This window comes from Nestor notabilis, unplaced genomic scaffold (genome assembly GCF_000696875.1).
Source record: "Nestor notabilis isolate BGI_N333 unplaced genomic scaffold, ASM69687v1 scaffold1089, whole genome shotgun sequence".
Lineage (NCBI taxonomy): Eukaryota > Metazoa > Chordata > Aves > Psittaciformes > Psittacidae > Nestor > Nestor notabilis.
In genome coordinates, this window is record NW_009943053.1 from 555 (window position 1) to 15,324 (window position 14,770).

At 41.1% G+C, this 14,770-nt stretch overlaps 1 protein-coding gene across 1 annotated transcript in view; it reads right to left on the reverse strand.

Annotated features, from left to right (window-relative positions):
- Positions 1–4,607: 4,607 nt before the first annotated feature.
- The window catches only part of USP24 (ubiquitin specific peptidase 24), a 51,420-nt gene continuing 41,257 nt past the window's right edge, over positions 4,608–14,770 (reverse strand). Inside the window, exons 54-66 of the mRNA XM_010021690.1 lie at positions 14,106–14,202; positions 13,302–13,418; positions 12,605–12,697; positions 12,171–12,273; positions 11,261–11,382; positions 10,735–10,848; positions 10,376–10,441; positions 10,036–10,102; positions 7,903–7,981; positions 7,230–7,305; positions 6,052–6,138; positions 5,618–5,728; positions 4,608–5,454 (exon numbers count right to left, since the gene is read on the reverse strand). Of these exons, the coding sequence (XP_010019992.1) occupies positions 5,392–5,454; positions 5,618–5,728; positions 6,052–6,138; positions 7,230–7,305; positions 7,903–7,981; positions 10,036–10,102; positions 10,376–10,441; positions 10,735–10,848; positions 11,261–11,382; positions 12,171–12,273; positions 12,605–12,697; positions 13,302–13,418; positions 14,106–14,202 (1,195 nt within the window). The 3' untranslated portion in view covers positions 4,608–5,391. The remainder of the gene's footprint in view (positions 5,455–5,617; positions 5,729–6,051; positions 6,139–7,229; positions 7,306–7,902; positions 7,982–10,035; positions 10,103–10,375; positions 10,442–10,734; positions 10,849–11,260; positions 11,383–12,170; positions 12,274–12,604; positions 12,698–13,301; positions 13,419–14,105; positions 14,203–14,770) is intronic.

A 14,770-nucleotide genomic window follows, 5' to 3' on the forward strand; every position in this document is an offset into this window, starting at 1 on the left:
GGTGTGTGTTTGGGTTGGCTTCAGCATCTTACTGTGGCCACCCTAACTGGTGCCCCCAGTTGCTGACCTTGAACTGAGACACCCCCAGCAGGCATCCCGCAGCTCAGTGCAACATCAGCTACATCACCCTGAGGACCACGAGGGACGGGCAGACCCTGCCCCTTTGCTGACCACGGAGATGACTTCTTCTCCCCCATTAGGTGACAGTGTCCTGTGATGAGGGCTGGACGCTGACAGGCTGCAATGCCCATTCCCGGAGCCCTGGCACCATGGGAGCCTACGCCGTGGATGATACCTGCGTGGCAGCCAGTGTCCCCGGCAGCAGCACGGCTGTGGTCATTGCCATTTGCTGCCGCAGCCGGCAGTAGGGACACCCCAGCAGGGCACGGCTGCTTTGCTGGACCATCAGTGCCCAGCTCAGAACCTCCCAGGGCTGAGCTGCTGCTCCCAGCATGGTCCATGCTCTGACATGTGGCTGCTGCTGACCTCCATGCTTGGTGGGGTACGAGATCACCCTATTCCATACCGGGGCCGAGGCCCAGGGTGGCTTTGCAAGAGGTCTCCAAGCAGCTCCTGTGCAGCTCTGCCCCATCCAGGAGTGATCCCAGCATCCTTTCCAGGTCTTTCTGTAAACACCCTGACTGTATGAGCCATCTCACCAAGCATGTGACAAACCACACCACCTCTAGAAAAGCAACCCTGTGGTGAGGATCGCTCCTGTCTTTCCTCCTCAGTTGCTCATTACATGCCAGTTAATGCCACTTCACACCTGGACAATCATAGTTTAGCCATTTTGAACAGTTTTATAATTCCTTATCCATGTACCTAGGAGAATTCCTTGCTTTTTAGCCAAGTGTAAGGGCTCTAGTTTAAACAGTCCGCTTGTTTAATTAGATTTTAATCTGCATTGCTACAATCAGCTACTGCTTTGTTAGTGGGGTTTTTTGTGTTCTTAAATCAATCATCTGTTGGTGTTCTGCACTGCTTTAAGTTTCCCTTTCAGGTCTTCCCAAAACACCCAGAAGTGGCTGTAATCCTTTTAAAGACAAGAAAGAACAACAAGCTTTCATAGTAGCTTGGTTTTTACGTTTGTACCTTCAGTATTTATTTGGAATTTTATAAATAAACATTTTATAAATGTCTTTTTAAAATAAATTTCACAGACCAGTGCTCAGTAGATACGATCCATTGTGTGGCTTCATGTACATCCCACTGGGAACCAGTGTGGAAGGAGGAGATGACACCCGTTGGGCAGCGATGCTGCTCCCCAAAACGAGCTCTGCTTCGTTAGTGAGCCAGCCACAGGGCCCTGATCCCTGCCTGGGGTATAAGGTGCCCCTGGGTGACCACTGGCACCCTCCGAGGTCAGTGCAGGCAGCACAGGCAACCTCCTATTAGCTCTAGGACTAGTGCAGAGACCAGGGGCTGAGCCGTGTTGTCCCATGCACATGCAAGAACAGAAGTTTGTTTTTAAAACAGTGGGGTAGGGCAAGAGCTGCCAGTTATGGAAACAACCATGACCCAGCTTAGGGGAACGTGCCCTTGTGCTTTTTGTTGCTTGCTGTTTAACACTGGGCTTCACTCAACAAGCACTGAAGCCCCAGGAAGAAGATAGAACGCAGAAACTCAGGGAGATGCACAGCAGCAGAGAGGCTCGGAAGCACCAGAAGCCACCACAGCTGGGCTCGCTTGTTTTCAGTGATTAACAGCCTCCTGCTACTGCAACATATAATTAATGTGGTGTTACCTAAGGAGAAATGAAAAAATAAAGCACCAGGTTAACCTGTCAAACTATGGCTCTTCTGGGGTGGGTGTTTTTCCCCCATCAAAACCCTCTATTCCTCCAGCTTTAACTGGCGAGAGATGAGGGAGACCTAGTATGAAGCACTACACTTTGAAAGGTTTAAATGATTTCTAATTTGTTACCTCAAGATGGCAAGGGCCCAGCCCTCATCTAATCATGTAATTATATAACATGTATATAATTACAGCCCGTAATTTCATCAGCTATAATGTGAATTCTGCACAAAGAGGTGGAAAGCAATAAGGGATGTTACAAGAGCTCCTGAAGAGCGTTGACAGAGCTGGTAATTTCTCAGCAGACTTACTAGGCTGTAACCTCTCAAAACACACATCAGTTACTTCACCTCTGCCGATGTCCCTGTGAGTGGGGAGGATGCTGCTGCCTGCTCCTGGCACAAGGTATGAGTACATTGCACATACAGTAAGCCAGCTATTGCTTTCACAGCTTAGATCGAGCATGCATAAGCCTGGTGGAAGGAAATAGTATTAGAAGATCAGCCCTTGCTTAGTATCGTGTACGTGGGTAGGCAAAAAAGCCTCTCCAGTCAGGAGAGTGCAGCGCTGAGCCAAGGGATGCTGCAGACAGTCCTGTCAGCACAGTTTGCAATACCCAGTGCCTGCTCCCACAGCTGGACAGCACAGGCTGGGTTGTGCTTGAAACATAGAAATCTTTGTCCTTAGAGTGGAAGACAAAGGCAAAGCCAGGATGTCAGCCCCGCCTGTAGCTCCTAGTTCTGCTTATGAAGGCAGCAGAGGTGAGCAGGGATGTACCAGCACTGTGGCACTGCTGCGTGTCCAGCTTTCTGCACCTCACACCAACAAGAGGCAGCGTTAACTCCAAGTCCAGCTCGCCTGCAAATCTTGCCATCTGACACATAAAACCCAGTCTAATCCATGACAGCAAGTGTGGGTAAATCACTCTGCTGAGAAGGTCAGAAGAAACTGCACACAGATACAAATCTGACAGGGCACCTGAACATGCCATGGTGTAAGGATATACAGCTCCAGGGGCCACTCAGCTGCTTTGATTTACTCTGGACAGGAACCAAAATGGGAATCACAGCAACCTCTCAGAGCTTATCATCTGCAGGACTGGCTTAAGGGGTTTCAAGATAAGAGGATCACCAAGACAACAGTGTAGCAGTCTAAAGATTACACTAGTTTTCTGTGAAAGGAATAACTTTATTCCATTGACCAGGAATCCCAAGACTGTTCATCAAGACTGCCTATTTTTCCAGTGCCAAATGTCTATATGTATTAATTGGACAGTTATCTCCCAAATGCTCACAGGCAGGCTGTGGCTGCTCTTCACGGAACATTTTGTAAGCTGTATAAAAACATTTTCATCCAAAAAGATTGGCAGTAAAAATTACAACATAGAAATGCATCACAATTTACACAAAAACTAGTTTTGTTGAACTCTATTTTCCAAAAAATAATCTTCAGCAGGTTCAAATGACAGCAGCTGGAAACAAAAATAATTGACCAAGTATCATCTTATGGCAAATTATAACCACTGACTTTGTACAAGCGTGAGCAGAACCATGAAAAAGTTTGTATTGGTTTCAAGTATACAGTGGTGATGAGCCATCCTGATGCAATTCTCTCATCAATGCTTCTCTGGGGCCTGTGGTGAATCGAGGACGTTGTTTCCATAGGAAATAACAGGAACCTGAAGTGACAAGTGGTGCCAACCCATAGGAACGTGACCAGCTTCTTCCATCACCGCTGTGTACTCGCTTCTCGTGATGATTCATGACCCATTAACACAGTATTAGGGGCAGAGGGGGAAGGAAGAAGGGGTATCCGTTGAGAAATGAGTTATCCAAAATGAACTGAAAACATCACATTTAAAATGTCCCAGCACATTATCAGAAACATTTATAAAATGCTAGCTCTGCCATGTGTCTATGAAGACATGGTTTGGAAAAAGAAAGTGAGAGGTTCACTACAATGCCACCCTTCCTTCTTTGCACGTGCAATTGATGACAACGGCTCCCTTGACCCGCAATAAGTTATAAAGCTGTACAGAATCAGATCCAATGGTTACTTCCAACAGTGAAATGACTGGTTAATTTCAATATTAGTGCACAAGAGTGAAAAGCTGTCTGCTGCTGCTGGTTTCAGCAGCGGTATGTAAAAAGGAAAAGAAAAAGGCACTTTTTGGCTGGTTGTGCCTTTAACTTGGCAAATTTCTCTATTCTGGAGGTACCCAGGCACTCCTTAAGATGCCCCCCATTTCTGTGCATGTTTGTTCCTAGAATTTTTCTTTTAAAGTAAGGCAGAATCCATAAATAAAGGCAAAAAGCAGTGCAGAAAATGTGACAAACGCAAAATGTACAAAAGATGAAGAGTTATATGGCACAAAAAGAAGCTTATATCCAGAGCCAGAAATCACTGAACTGCACTTGACATGGAAAATAAAACTGTGCTCAAATCATCCCAACTGGTTTCCAGTTGATTCTGAGCAAATGAAAAGAGCTGTGATATTTTAAGCGTTGCCTGGTCAAGTGAAAAATATACAAACAAAGCCAAATCATTCTTTCCCCGTGTTAAAATTGCTATAAAACCTGCACAACAGTGTCTCCAACTCACTCAAGGAATTATTCATCATATACAACCAATACCAACTTTCTCAGTAATTTCAAAGCACAAGCAAGTGATTGCAGATCCACGACCAAGACTGTGTTTTATTCAATATGTCTCCAAAGGTTAAAAAAATTTAATGAGTAAAACTGCAACAGAATTCCATCTTAAAGTGCTTTTTTCTTTTGAAGTACTCATTAACTTTTTTTTCTTCTTTAAACTGACCAACATCCTTTAATAATAAAGACTGGTATACCTACAGGACAAAGCTTTGCTTTTATTGGCCTTCCCAATTGTCTGTGGTTGTGGAAGGGTACCAGAAAACACGACCCATTCCAGAGCTCCTTGACCAAACCATTCTCTTAGGATCACTCTCCTTACAGAGCAATCTTGATGAGCCTTCTCATCACGAGCTTTACAAATTAGCAGGGAGACATATTAAATAGAGAAGTCCTTATGTAAACCCATTCTTCAACTAATATTTTACAATGAAATGCAAGTTCATCACACATCTTTACAGAAATTGGAATATTCCTATTCAGTATCATCAGAAAGATTAAAAATTTGCCCTCCATACGTAAGGGCAATCTGTTTGTTTTTGTTCTTTTTTCCTGTATAAAAACCAAAAGAATTTTGTTTTGCAGCATCACAGAAAAGCAATAGTTTTACATTCACTCATTTAATGTTCACATAAAAATTCAACCACTAGCGTTTGTGTATTTGAGAAAATCTTCTTGACAAACTGTTTTTGGTGTCTGGACTCTCACAAGCTACTGCAGGTGAAGATGCAGTTTTCTAGAGCATTTATTGATGTGAAGCCTTCGTGGCTAAAGAATGCTTTTAGCTTTCAGGGAAACCACCTCCTCCAGCATTGCCTCCGATCCTACAAAGCCACATCTCTTCCAGACTGTTCTAATGGCATAAGCAATGGGACTCCAGTTTCAGTAGGTACCAGGCATTAAATGTTTTGAGTGGAGCTGTTCTTGTGTTCATAGGTATCCTTTATGGGTCAACATCATCAAGGTCACTTTTAGGCTCACCAATCATCATAGGAGACTCTGAGCCCTTTCAATACACACAAGGGATGGGGAGAGAAAGATATGGCATGTTACTTTTGTAAGGCACATGATTATTGTGTCTAAATTCAGTGATGGTTCTGACCTGAGCCCCAGAGCTGTCTAACAGAGCAACGCAACAGAAGATACACATGCCCTTATTTGATTGTTACCTGCTGCAGATGCCTCTCCCCGTTCTCGTTGGCTGGGCTACTTTCTGACCCATTACTGCTTCCAGACTGATCTTTCTCGTTTAGCAAGGCTGTGGCATAGGCCAGGGTGTCCTAGGTTGAAAAGAGTCCAAAAGAGTGTCATGAGCCATGGTCATACCTTCATTTCATAATATATTTTTTTGCTTAAAGTTAATTCTGAAACAATATAGCTGCTGTATGAGATGGCTGAGTCACCACAGGTAATTGGGAGGCATTGACTAACATCAGTCAACAGTTAGTTTTTACAGGAACAAGCCCAGGGTCTAGGCTTCTAAAGGAAGAAAGGTCTTAAGTGCACTGGAATATGCTAAAGTTGCCAAAACCAAAGATACTGACTGAAAAGCAAAAGAGGAAATAAAACAAGCTTAACATCACCTTCTCAGGGTGACACATACCTGTGCTGAAATAGTGCGCTGGAAGGTTTTTGCAGTTGATGTTTCATTGGATACATTACTCTGTGGAGCCCAATAATGTTCAGACATCTGCATAAAAAAGGCAAGAAAACCACAAAATTGCCATGTGAGTTCTACATGTGTAAAGCCTCATCCACTTGTGATGGCAGGTGAACTAACAAGTGTGGAACAAGCTTTCTGAATCCTCTGGCAACAAGCTGGAGATCTGGGGTACAGACCAGCATAACCTTTTCATGCATCCAGAATGGTCAGAGGCTATTGCCCCTCAGCTGAAAACTGGCAACCAACTCCCTTTATTTGGTGACTGTACATGCGTGCAAGTTACTTGATGCCAACTGAGAGCTGGTGGACTCTGGGTTTACATGTGCTAGTACGAAGTAAGAATGGGTACACAGCAGCACTATCCAGCCCTGTCAGAGTGCTGTGTTTCAAGAGAAGAGTGGCAAGAGGTTGTGCCAGCTGCACTGCAAGCATCCCACTAATTCTGCTTCCAGTGTTCAGTACAGTAGGTGTTCATGTATCCAACATCTGCCTGGTGGCAGCTGTCAGGACTGAAAGGCAGCCTGAAGCTGGGATGCTATCGTGTTGTACATGCAGTGCTGCGAGACCAAGCATGGCCCTGTTCTACTGGAGGCACATCTGAGCTTTATGTTTCCCCAGTGTCCTTGGGAACTTATTAAAGATGTGTTGGCCAACCTATGCTTAGAGGAAAGAACAAAAACTAAACGTGTGGGAGGAAAAAGCTGTATGTGTCAACAGCTGTTTTGTGCAAAGCTGCAGTGATTCCGTAAGGAATCCACTCATTTACGCATTCTCTTGCATCAACACACAGGCAAAGGAAAACTGCTTTTTGAAGAAGTGAAACCTTCCAGCATGAATACAGTGGCACTGAAAGCTTCCCACATGGTAAGGAATAGTCATTACGACCATTCATACTTGGTTTTAATCACTGTACATGCATTTATGCCTGAAACATGTGGGGGGCTTACTGACGTTCTTGCACACCACCAGACTTAATTGCATCCAAACTGTCCCTGTAAATAATGAAGAGGCTTGTATTTTGCCTTTAGAGTCATATCAGAATCATATAGAGAGTGGAAATTTCCTAATTCTCACTGTAAACAAATGACAGTATCTCTGTAAAGTTACAGCCAAATTACCTTCTTCTGTAGCCACTGCACAGCCCAACTCCAATGGTGGGAATTCTCCTTGAAGTAATCTTTTGCAGTAGGGCACCTTGGAAATTGAAATGATATTCATTAGTCATGAACAAGGCACTCTGGCAAACCTAAAAAGAAATGCAAAGACTTCTTTGTCTTTGTGCTGCTGCCCTCTGTATGCACTTTTATCACTGCATACTCTGACTTGAACCGCACAGCCCTGTTACTAACTGAGTTTACTAGGCATTATTGCTCTTGCTAAGTTTACACTAAATAGTTTACTATAAGGATTCACATATTTCAGAACTATGCATTACTGGGACATCAGCCAAGTCCTAAACAAAGAGAATTTAGGAATCATGATATTTCAAAAATGTGGGACAGTTTCCTTACCTTTATCTTGGTCTAAATGCTAGGCTCTTGCTCTACAGAATGTAGCTGACCTTTGCCTTTATAAACAGCAATTATGAGTTGTTACGTGACAAATCCATCCCAGGTACTAGTCAGTAAAGATTTCACTTCATACTGACACATGTACTATCAAGACCTTTGAGCACCAGTTATATCACAGTAACAAAAGATAAAGCTGATCAAAAGCAGAAAGAGTAGCAGCTTAAATAGTCGCAGAGGGGGCTAAGGCAGGGTTAAACTCCAGAACTCAGGTATTACTCACTTCTGAGCCAAAGTAACAAGGAACTTGACACACTGGTAACAACGACTGCTGTCAACGTGGTTGCTGTGGTGCATCAAGGCTGTGGAGAGAAGAAATACACAGATTAAACCCCACAATTCAGATTTCTGTGTACCAGCCAGTCTGAAACCATAACAAAGATGAAGCTAAAATTTTAACTTGGGTGGTAGAAGTTACTTCTACAGATGTTAGCATGAGTATTTGTGTTTAACATTACTGTATTGCTGACAGTTTTGAGGACTTTCACGACTCTATTGGATTAAAAATAGATCAAAGTGAAAATGCAGTAATTCTTTCAAATGCGGTACCTGAATTTTAAACAGTCCTCTCCTAATGCAGTTCTTCTTCCCCTATAATCCATTCTATGTTAGATAATCACTATGGTTACATCTATCTGAAGGGAAAAAATACTGCTTGAAACGCCCATAAACGGACCAGATCACCAGCTTCCACCTGGATCAGAATTTGCATAGCTAGAAGAATGTTCACAGCTTCTTCACACAAACAAGCATAGCAGAACTCAAAAGCCATGAAGCTCTTCTGTGGGAGACTCAGGCAAAACCCCAGGCCATTCCTACCGGGAAGTTTTCTATACCATGAATTCCCACATCTTTTAACAAAATTGACTGAGGAGAAGCACAAAGATTTCCACAGAGTTGTCACAATCAGATTTGCTATGCAAAGTTGCTCTGTCCATAGCATTCAGCGAAGAACACTGTAGTGAAAGCTCTGAAGTGGGCAAGTAATTGCTAGGGAACTGCAAATTGTCAGTTTTATTACTGCTGAAGCACAGCAGACAGTTAAAATTACAGCACTGGTGTACTGCAAATTATGCACAAACATCCTATTGAGGACCACTGAAAACTATTATTTGCTGATTTCCTTTCTGGGAGTAGAACTAGCCAATGTGATGGACAGGTCATGGTCCATCATGAGTGCAGTGAGACCGGATGCTGTTCAGTGCTGTTGCAAGGAAACTCCAAGGTAAAAGTGCAACTTCCACACCCAAAACTCATGTCAGTTCTTGTAGCCTTCAACATAAAACCCCAGTTGAATAATTGCACTCTTCTCTGTAGAGGAAAAAAAAGGTCATGTATTGCCCAAGTTACAGAATAGAACTGGTCCAAGTGGGACCAATTTACCTAGAAATAAAATAACCACTTAGCTATTCTCTTACACTACTGCATATTATCTTCCCTTTTATCAGTCATACATGGAAACTACTAAACAGAAGACCACAGAAGTATAAGAAAGAAATAAAGAACAAAGCTAAATATTCCTTTTCAGTGAAACAGAATCCAAAATAAGGTGAAAGCCACAATCTGAAGCAGCTCCTCATCCAAACAGCTCTGAAAAAGGTGTTCATGCTACATCACTTCATGTGGTCACCCCACTTTTCTCTTGCACAGAAAAGCCTCTTCTCCAGATTCACATGAAATAAGCTCTCATCACTTCTGGGACTTTTCTGTTGCTTTTGAAAGCTTTAATAACTTCAGTAAAGTTGCTGTATCAAAGAGAGAGACAATACTTTGTATGAGCAGCAACAAATGGGAGCCACCTGTTAGATTATGAGACTATCCTGCATTTAGTAGTATTAGCATCCTTCCATGCTGAACTAGTTTCTTTCTATGGTAATTAGGATGCTGACAAACAAAAAAAGATAGGTGATTTCTTGAGATATGCAGGAAAGAGTAACTAAAATTTTAAGGGTTACAGGATTCATAAAGCTACTCTGTTATGTTAATCCAAGGTACTTCCCCCCACCCCTTAATGTATACAGCCTGATCTGCTTCTTATTGAAAAGAGTTAGTTCTCTTGCCAGCCTCTTTTAAGTACCACTCTTCTCTGGGTTCACTGACTGCTGTTGCTGGAGATAATTCATTTTTCCTAGTTAAATTCCTTTCCATTTTGCCATTATTACAACATTCTAATGCTTATTTTGGATTTTCTCAGAGCATGTTTTGGAGTGATGGTGGCTAAGTCAAATGTGTCGAGTTGTTTTCCCTAAGAAGTAAAACAGTTTAGAAGGATTAGAAACTAGGAGATGGTATCAACCATCATCATCACCACGAGGGTCAGTAGGAGACAGGAGTGTTCACCCACTGGCTTACTTGCCTATTAATCCATTTTCAGTTTCAAAGGCAAATTTGATGCGCTCTACTTGTAATGGGTCTTCAATAACCTGTTAGGAAGGAAAAGATGAAAGTAAGTTGTGTGTGATTACCTGTGTTTATTCTATGGAATGGTTTTAACCACCTTAATATGAAAATCAAGAGAGACTTGTGAAGTTTCATTTATCACTGAATTATCAAGACAGCAATTTAAAAAGGAATAAAATCTCCAAACTGAAGGATTTAAAGATGCATAGATGCTGAATTTACCAGTGCAGTCCTGACTCTTTACATTATGCATTGACAGAAAATCTGTTCTGTACAAGTCTTTCCCCTTCACCTACCAGTATCTCATGGAGTAACTGGAATATGTTTTTCAGTTCATGAGGTGGAGCAGTTTCTAGCTGAGTCTGCATGTAAAATATATAAAGTTACTTAGAGTGTAAAATATGTTGATAACACAAAGAATTACAAGACAGTTTCACAGATTTTAAAGAAATCTGTGGTTTTAAACAGTAAAAGCCTAAAAACCCCAAATCCACCAACACCCTTTTCTCCCAAGTCCAGACTGTACGGATTGTTCTGTAGATCCCACTGCCATTATAACCCACAAGACACAGTATAACCACAGCCAAGAAGAAACACTTGGGATGTGCAAAGCAAAAATGGATAAGCAAAAGGCTTATCTTGATTGTCTCCCTACCTTGATGAAGTGTAGCACAGTAAAGGAAAAGTGCTCATTACAAAAGCAGCAGTACACCACCATCTCAATGAGAACTGACAGAGATCCAGTTAGCTCTCGTAACGCATACATCACCTAAAGGAAAAGTGCAAACAATTTAGACACAGACTTACCATTATTTTTAAGTAAGTTTGTAATAGAATGTTAGTCTCTTCCAAGAAGAATGCAGCTTCTTCTCCCAGCATGATCCATTAAGTCGGAGCAACTCAAGTTAGCTCCTCAGGCTGAGATGGTAACTGAGTGCATGGGCACTTGCAAAATGTGGTCAGCTGCCTTTGCAAACTCTCAAACCAAATCCCTAAGCTTAGGGATATATTAGAATAAGAAGGGGTCACCAAGAAACCAAAGGTGCCTTCTTGTTTAGGCTCAAAATAATAACTGCACACTCCCCAGCTGGCTGCTTTTTAATATTCAGCGGTTTCATGTAAGGATACTTATAAAAAATCACATCAGACCAACTTTTAGGGCACGAATTTGGAACAGATACCTCCATTAAGTAGAGTTTTCCCTCAGACAGGAATAACAAGGCTTCCACTTCTTCATGGAGTGTCAAAAGCGGACCTGAAGCGGTGATGCTTAGAGGTGGACGCTGCTTAAAGAGACCAGGAGCTATAACAGCAAATACAAAAACAATCCACTAATAAATTAGTTTGTTCTACACACCTTTGAAGACACTGCTGCTCATTTGGCACCATGTAATCTCTAATGACATTCACCTCAACCAGTTTACAGCTCGTACGATACTGTTCCAAGTAATCTCTTACACACTGAAGTGTCATTTACTTCAGTGACAACATAAGCAAATGAACTGCAAGAAGGTCAAAGCAAAATGTTCGTATTTACTATCAGTACTTTGAGCTTTAGTGTGACTCCCAATCACAGTTGCACAATCGTATTCAGAATGTTTATCATCCTTCTTTATGATTTTTGACTGTCTCCAACTCCAGAAACTTTCAACCCTAAAGAGAAATTAAGTTATTCTTTTAAAAAGAAAACTTGAAATTCCTCCTTCAGGAAACTGAAGATCTCAACTTATTCCTTTATCATCTTTATTTGGAGATTTCTTTCCCTGGAGAAGTATCTGGGAGAGTATTTTATTGCTTGCTATTCAATACCTCAGACTGAGGAAGCACTTTTTAGGCATATAGGGGAGAGGAGAAGGCACAATAATGTTAGTATCAGGATTTCCACAAGCCCCTCTCCCTGAGTGCCTGTAATACTATCTGTTTGCCACAGCCTTTTGGTACATTTACTGCAAAATGAAAAGTGATTAAACATATGCTAACCATTACTACTTTAAATTAAAGGTTATTGTATTTTCTTCACTGATACTAAGTTACTCCCAGTGAAAGTAACCGAAATGCAAAGCCACCAGGAGGCAAAACCACAGTTCTTACCAACATTTCTTTGTGAGGAGACGTCAGAGTGCAAAACAAGTAGTGCTACGGTGTTGTGAAGATATCCAAACTCGCGTGCTTGTGCTGAACTCCACCTGCGATTCTGCTTGAGACAAAGGAGATATTTCATTAATGAATGGTTTAGCCAACTTGTGCTAAGTCAAAGCAAAGCAATGTCCTTAACGGTCCACCACAATGTTCTAACATTTGGAAGTTGGTGAAAATTTATTATCAGAAACATGATGCTCACTTCTGCCAAAATGGCTGCTTCCATGCTAACTACACATAGGTAGACTAACACTTGTATGAAGTTTACAGAATAATCCAAGGATTAGTCAATCCTACCATGTGAAAAGCATTTATCCATAATTTAAGCATCATAAAACCATGAGGATGGACAAACCACAGCACAACACATGCTACGTAAACTTTACCTGATTACTCTGCCGGTTGGGGCCAAGGAGGAAGTTGATCATGTGCCTCAAAGCAGAGTGTCTGAGAAGAAGACTGCTAGCCCTTATACCCTGCTGTATAGACAACAGTAAGAAGTTACATTCCTGTGTAGGTCAAGAACTAGTGCTCTAAGGAAACAAGAGTAAATCGCATGGGCTAAACACTGCATTTTCCAATCTAAAAGCAAAATTAGATTATCACACAGATCAATAATGCACACCTCTAAAAAGCTGTCTTGTTATATAGATATAACACATTACATAAACCAGACCAGAATCAGATATGCAAAATAAGTGTTACATTAAAAAAAGAAAAAGAATAGGAGAGTAGAGAGAAGGTGAACAGTCAGTCCAGTCAGTTATATTGCTTCCTATAGGGCAAACCCCCCAAACTCTAGATTTTATTTATTATTATTTACCATTATTATATTTTTTAAGAAATAGCCAAGACACCTCCCAAAACCAGAAGCCCAAAATTCAGACTGGAAATGACGCCTTCAATCGGTATGTTTTGCTGGTGTATATTTTTGTGCAATTTTATTCTAATCCAGTGTTCAAAGCTATTTCCTTCTGGAAGAGTTTCACTGTGCTGCTTAAACCTTCTACGAATATGGATGCCTAAATGCTTTGCTATTGGCCTTTAAAATTAAAATAGCATGAGAAAGCAATGGTTTCCTACCTTCTGTACAAAGTTATTGAATAGCAGAAAGTACTGAGCACAGTTTTTACAGTTTTCAGGTACATCTTTATCCAGTAGAGCAAGTAGCACCTCCAATAATTGATGTAGAGTTTTTAACTGTGGAAAAAAAATGATTAATTTGAATGTAAAGAGTTGCCCATGCCCCACTGACAACCTATAGGCACACTCAGAACATAGGTAACATTTCTGAGTTCTCTTAATACAAATGGATTTGGTGCAGGAATCCTCAGGTAAATCTCTAACATTCTACAAATGACTTCTTTTCACACATTTCCTGCTGGATTTTCCTAGAATATTAAGATCAACAAAATGTAAAAAACCTGCACTTCCCAAACTTACTTGCCAAGATTTTCTAATAGAAAATCAAACCCTTAAAAATAATCATGCTTATGAGATACTTCAGTTTCTACTGCTATAGGCTTCTAAGTGAGGAAAGAGAATTCCTTAGAGATCAAGATGATTTCTAGAATCAGAAAGATAAATCTTAAGAAAACACCGTTTCCAAACTATTAAAAGAATATGTGATACCAGTTCATAAGACAAGCTGAAACCAGGCAGAATTGTTTAAGTAATACTTTGAACTTAAATTCTGATAATTACAACAGCATGTTACCAATTAGGGGTAGGAATAGACAAGCATTAACCTATTCAAGGAATGAAGATCAAAAAAGCATGGTCAAGACAAGAGCCTTTCAGCTTGTCATTTACAAATCACTGCAGACACAGCCAAAGCCATGAGGTCGAGACAACCAACAGGATCATTGGTGATGAGGTGACACCAACCTTCTCCTGGTAAAGCAAGGCACTGTCGAGGGTTTTTTCAAGAATAGTGGCTACAGCAACTCGCACCTCTCTCACACTGCATTCCAGGAGGAAAGTTCTGGAAGATAAAAGGCGAAGCTGCAAAGAGAACTGGAATCAACGTGTACACAGAGTCACTATGATTAAGTGCCCTGTTTGTCATTTTAAAAAGGGTAACAGCCCAGTCACTTCTTGTATTCTGTAGATAAGCCTTAACTTATTTTCCTGCACTCCTGCTTGTCACTAGTAAGGCCTATAATATTCCTTTATATTTATTCATTCAAGTAGCAAAAGCTAACATGAAAAGCTATCACAGGATCTTGTCTTTCAATGCAACTTCTAAGATAGAATTTTCTTTACATTGACACACCTCTCTAAGTATATCATATCCCAAACAATTTGTCTTAAATGTTTTCAAAACACCTTTTAGCTGATCTTGGGCTTGGTAATAAAAAAAATCATTTCCAGTTTATCTGTGATATTTGTCAGGTAAGTAACTTACACCAAACTCTTTCACCATGTTCTCCTTTCCTATCACTTCCAGGAGTGACAAGACATAAACTTAAACACATTCCAAGACACTCCACTGAATTAAACACCTGCATCCTCCTCCACATAATGCTGCACTATTTTATTAGATGTTCAGA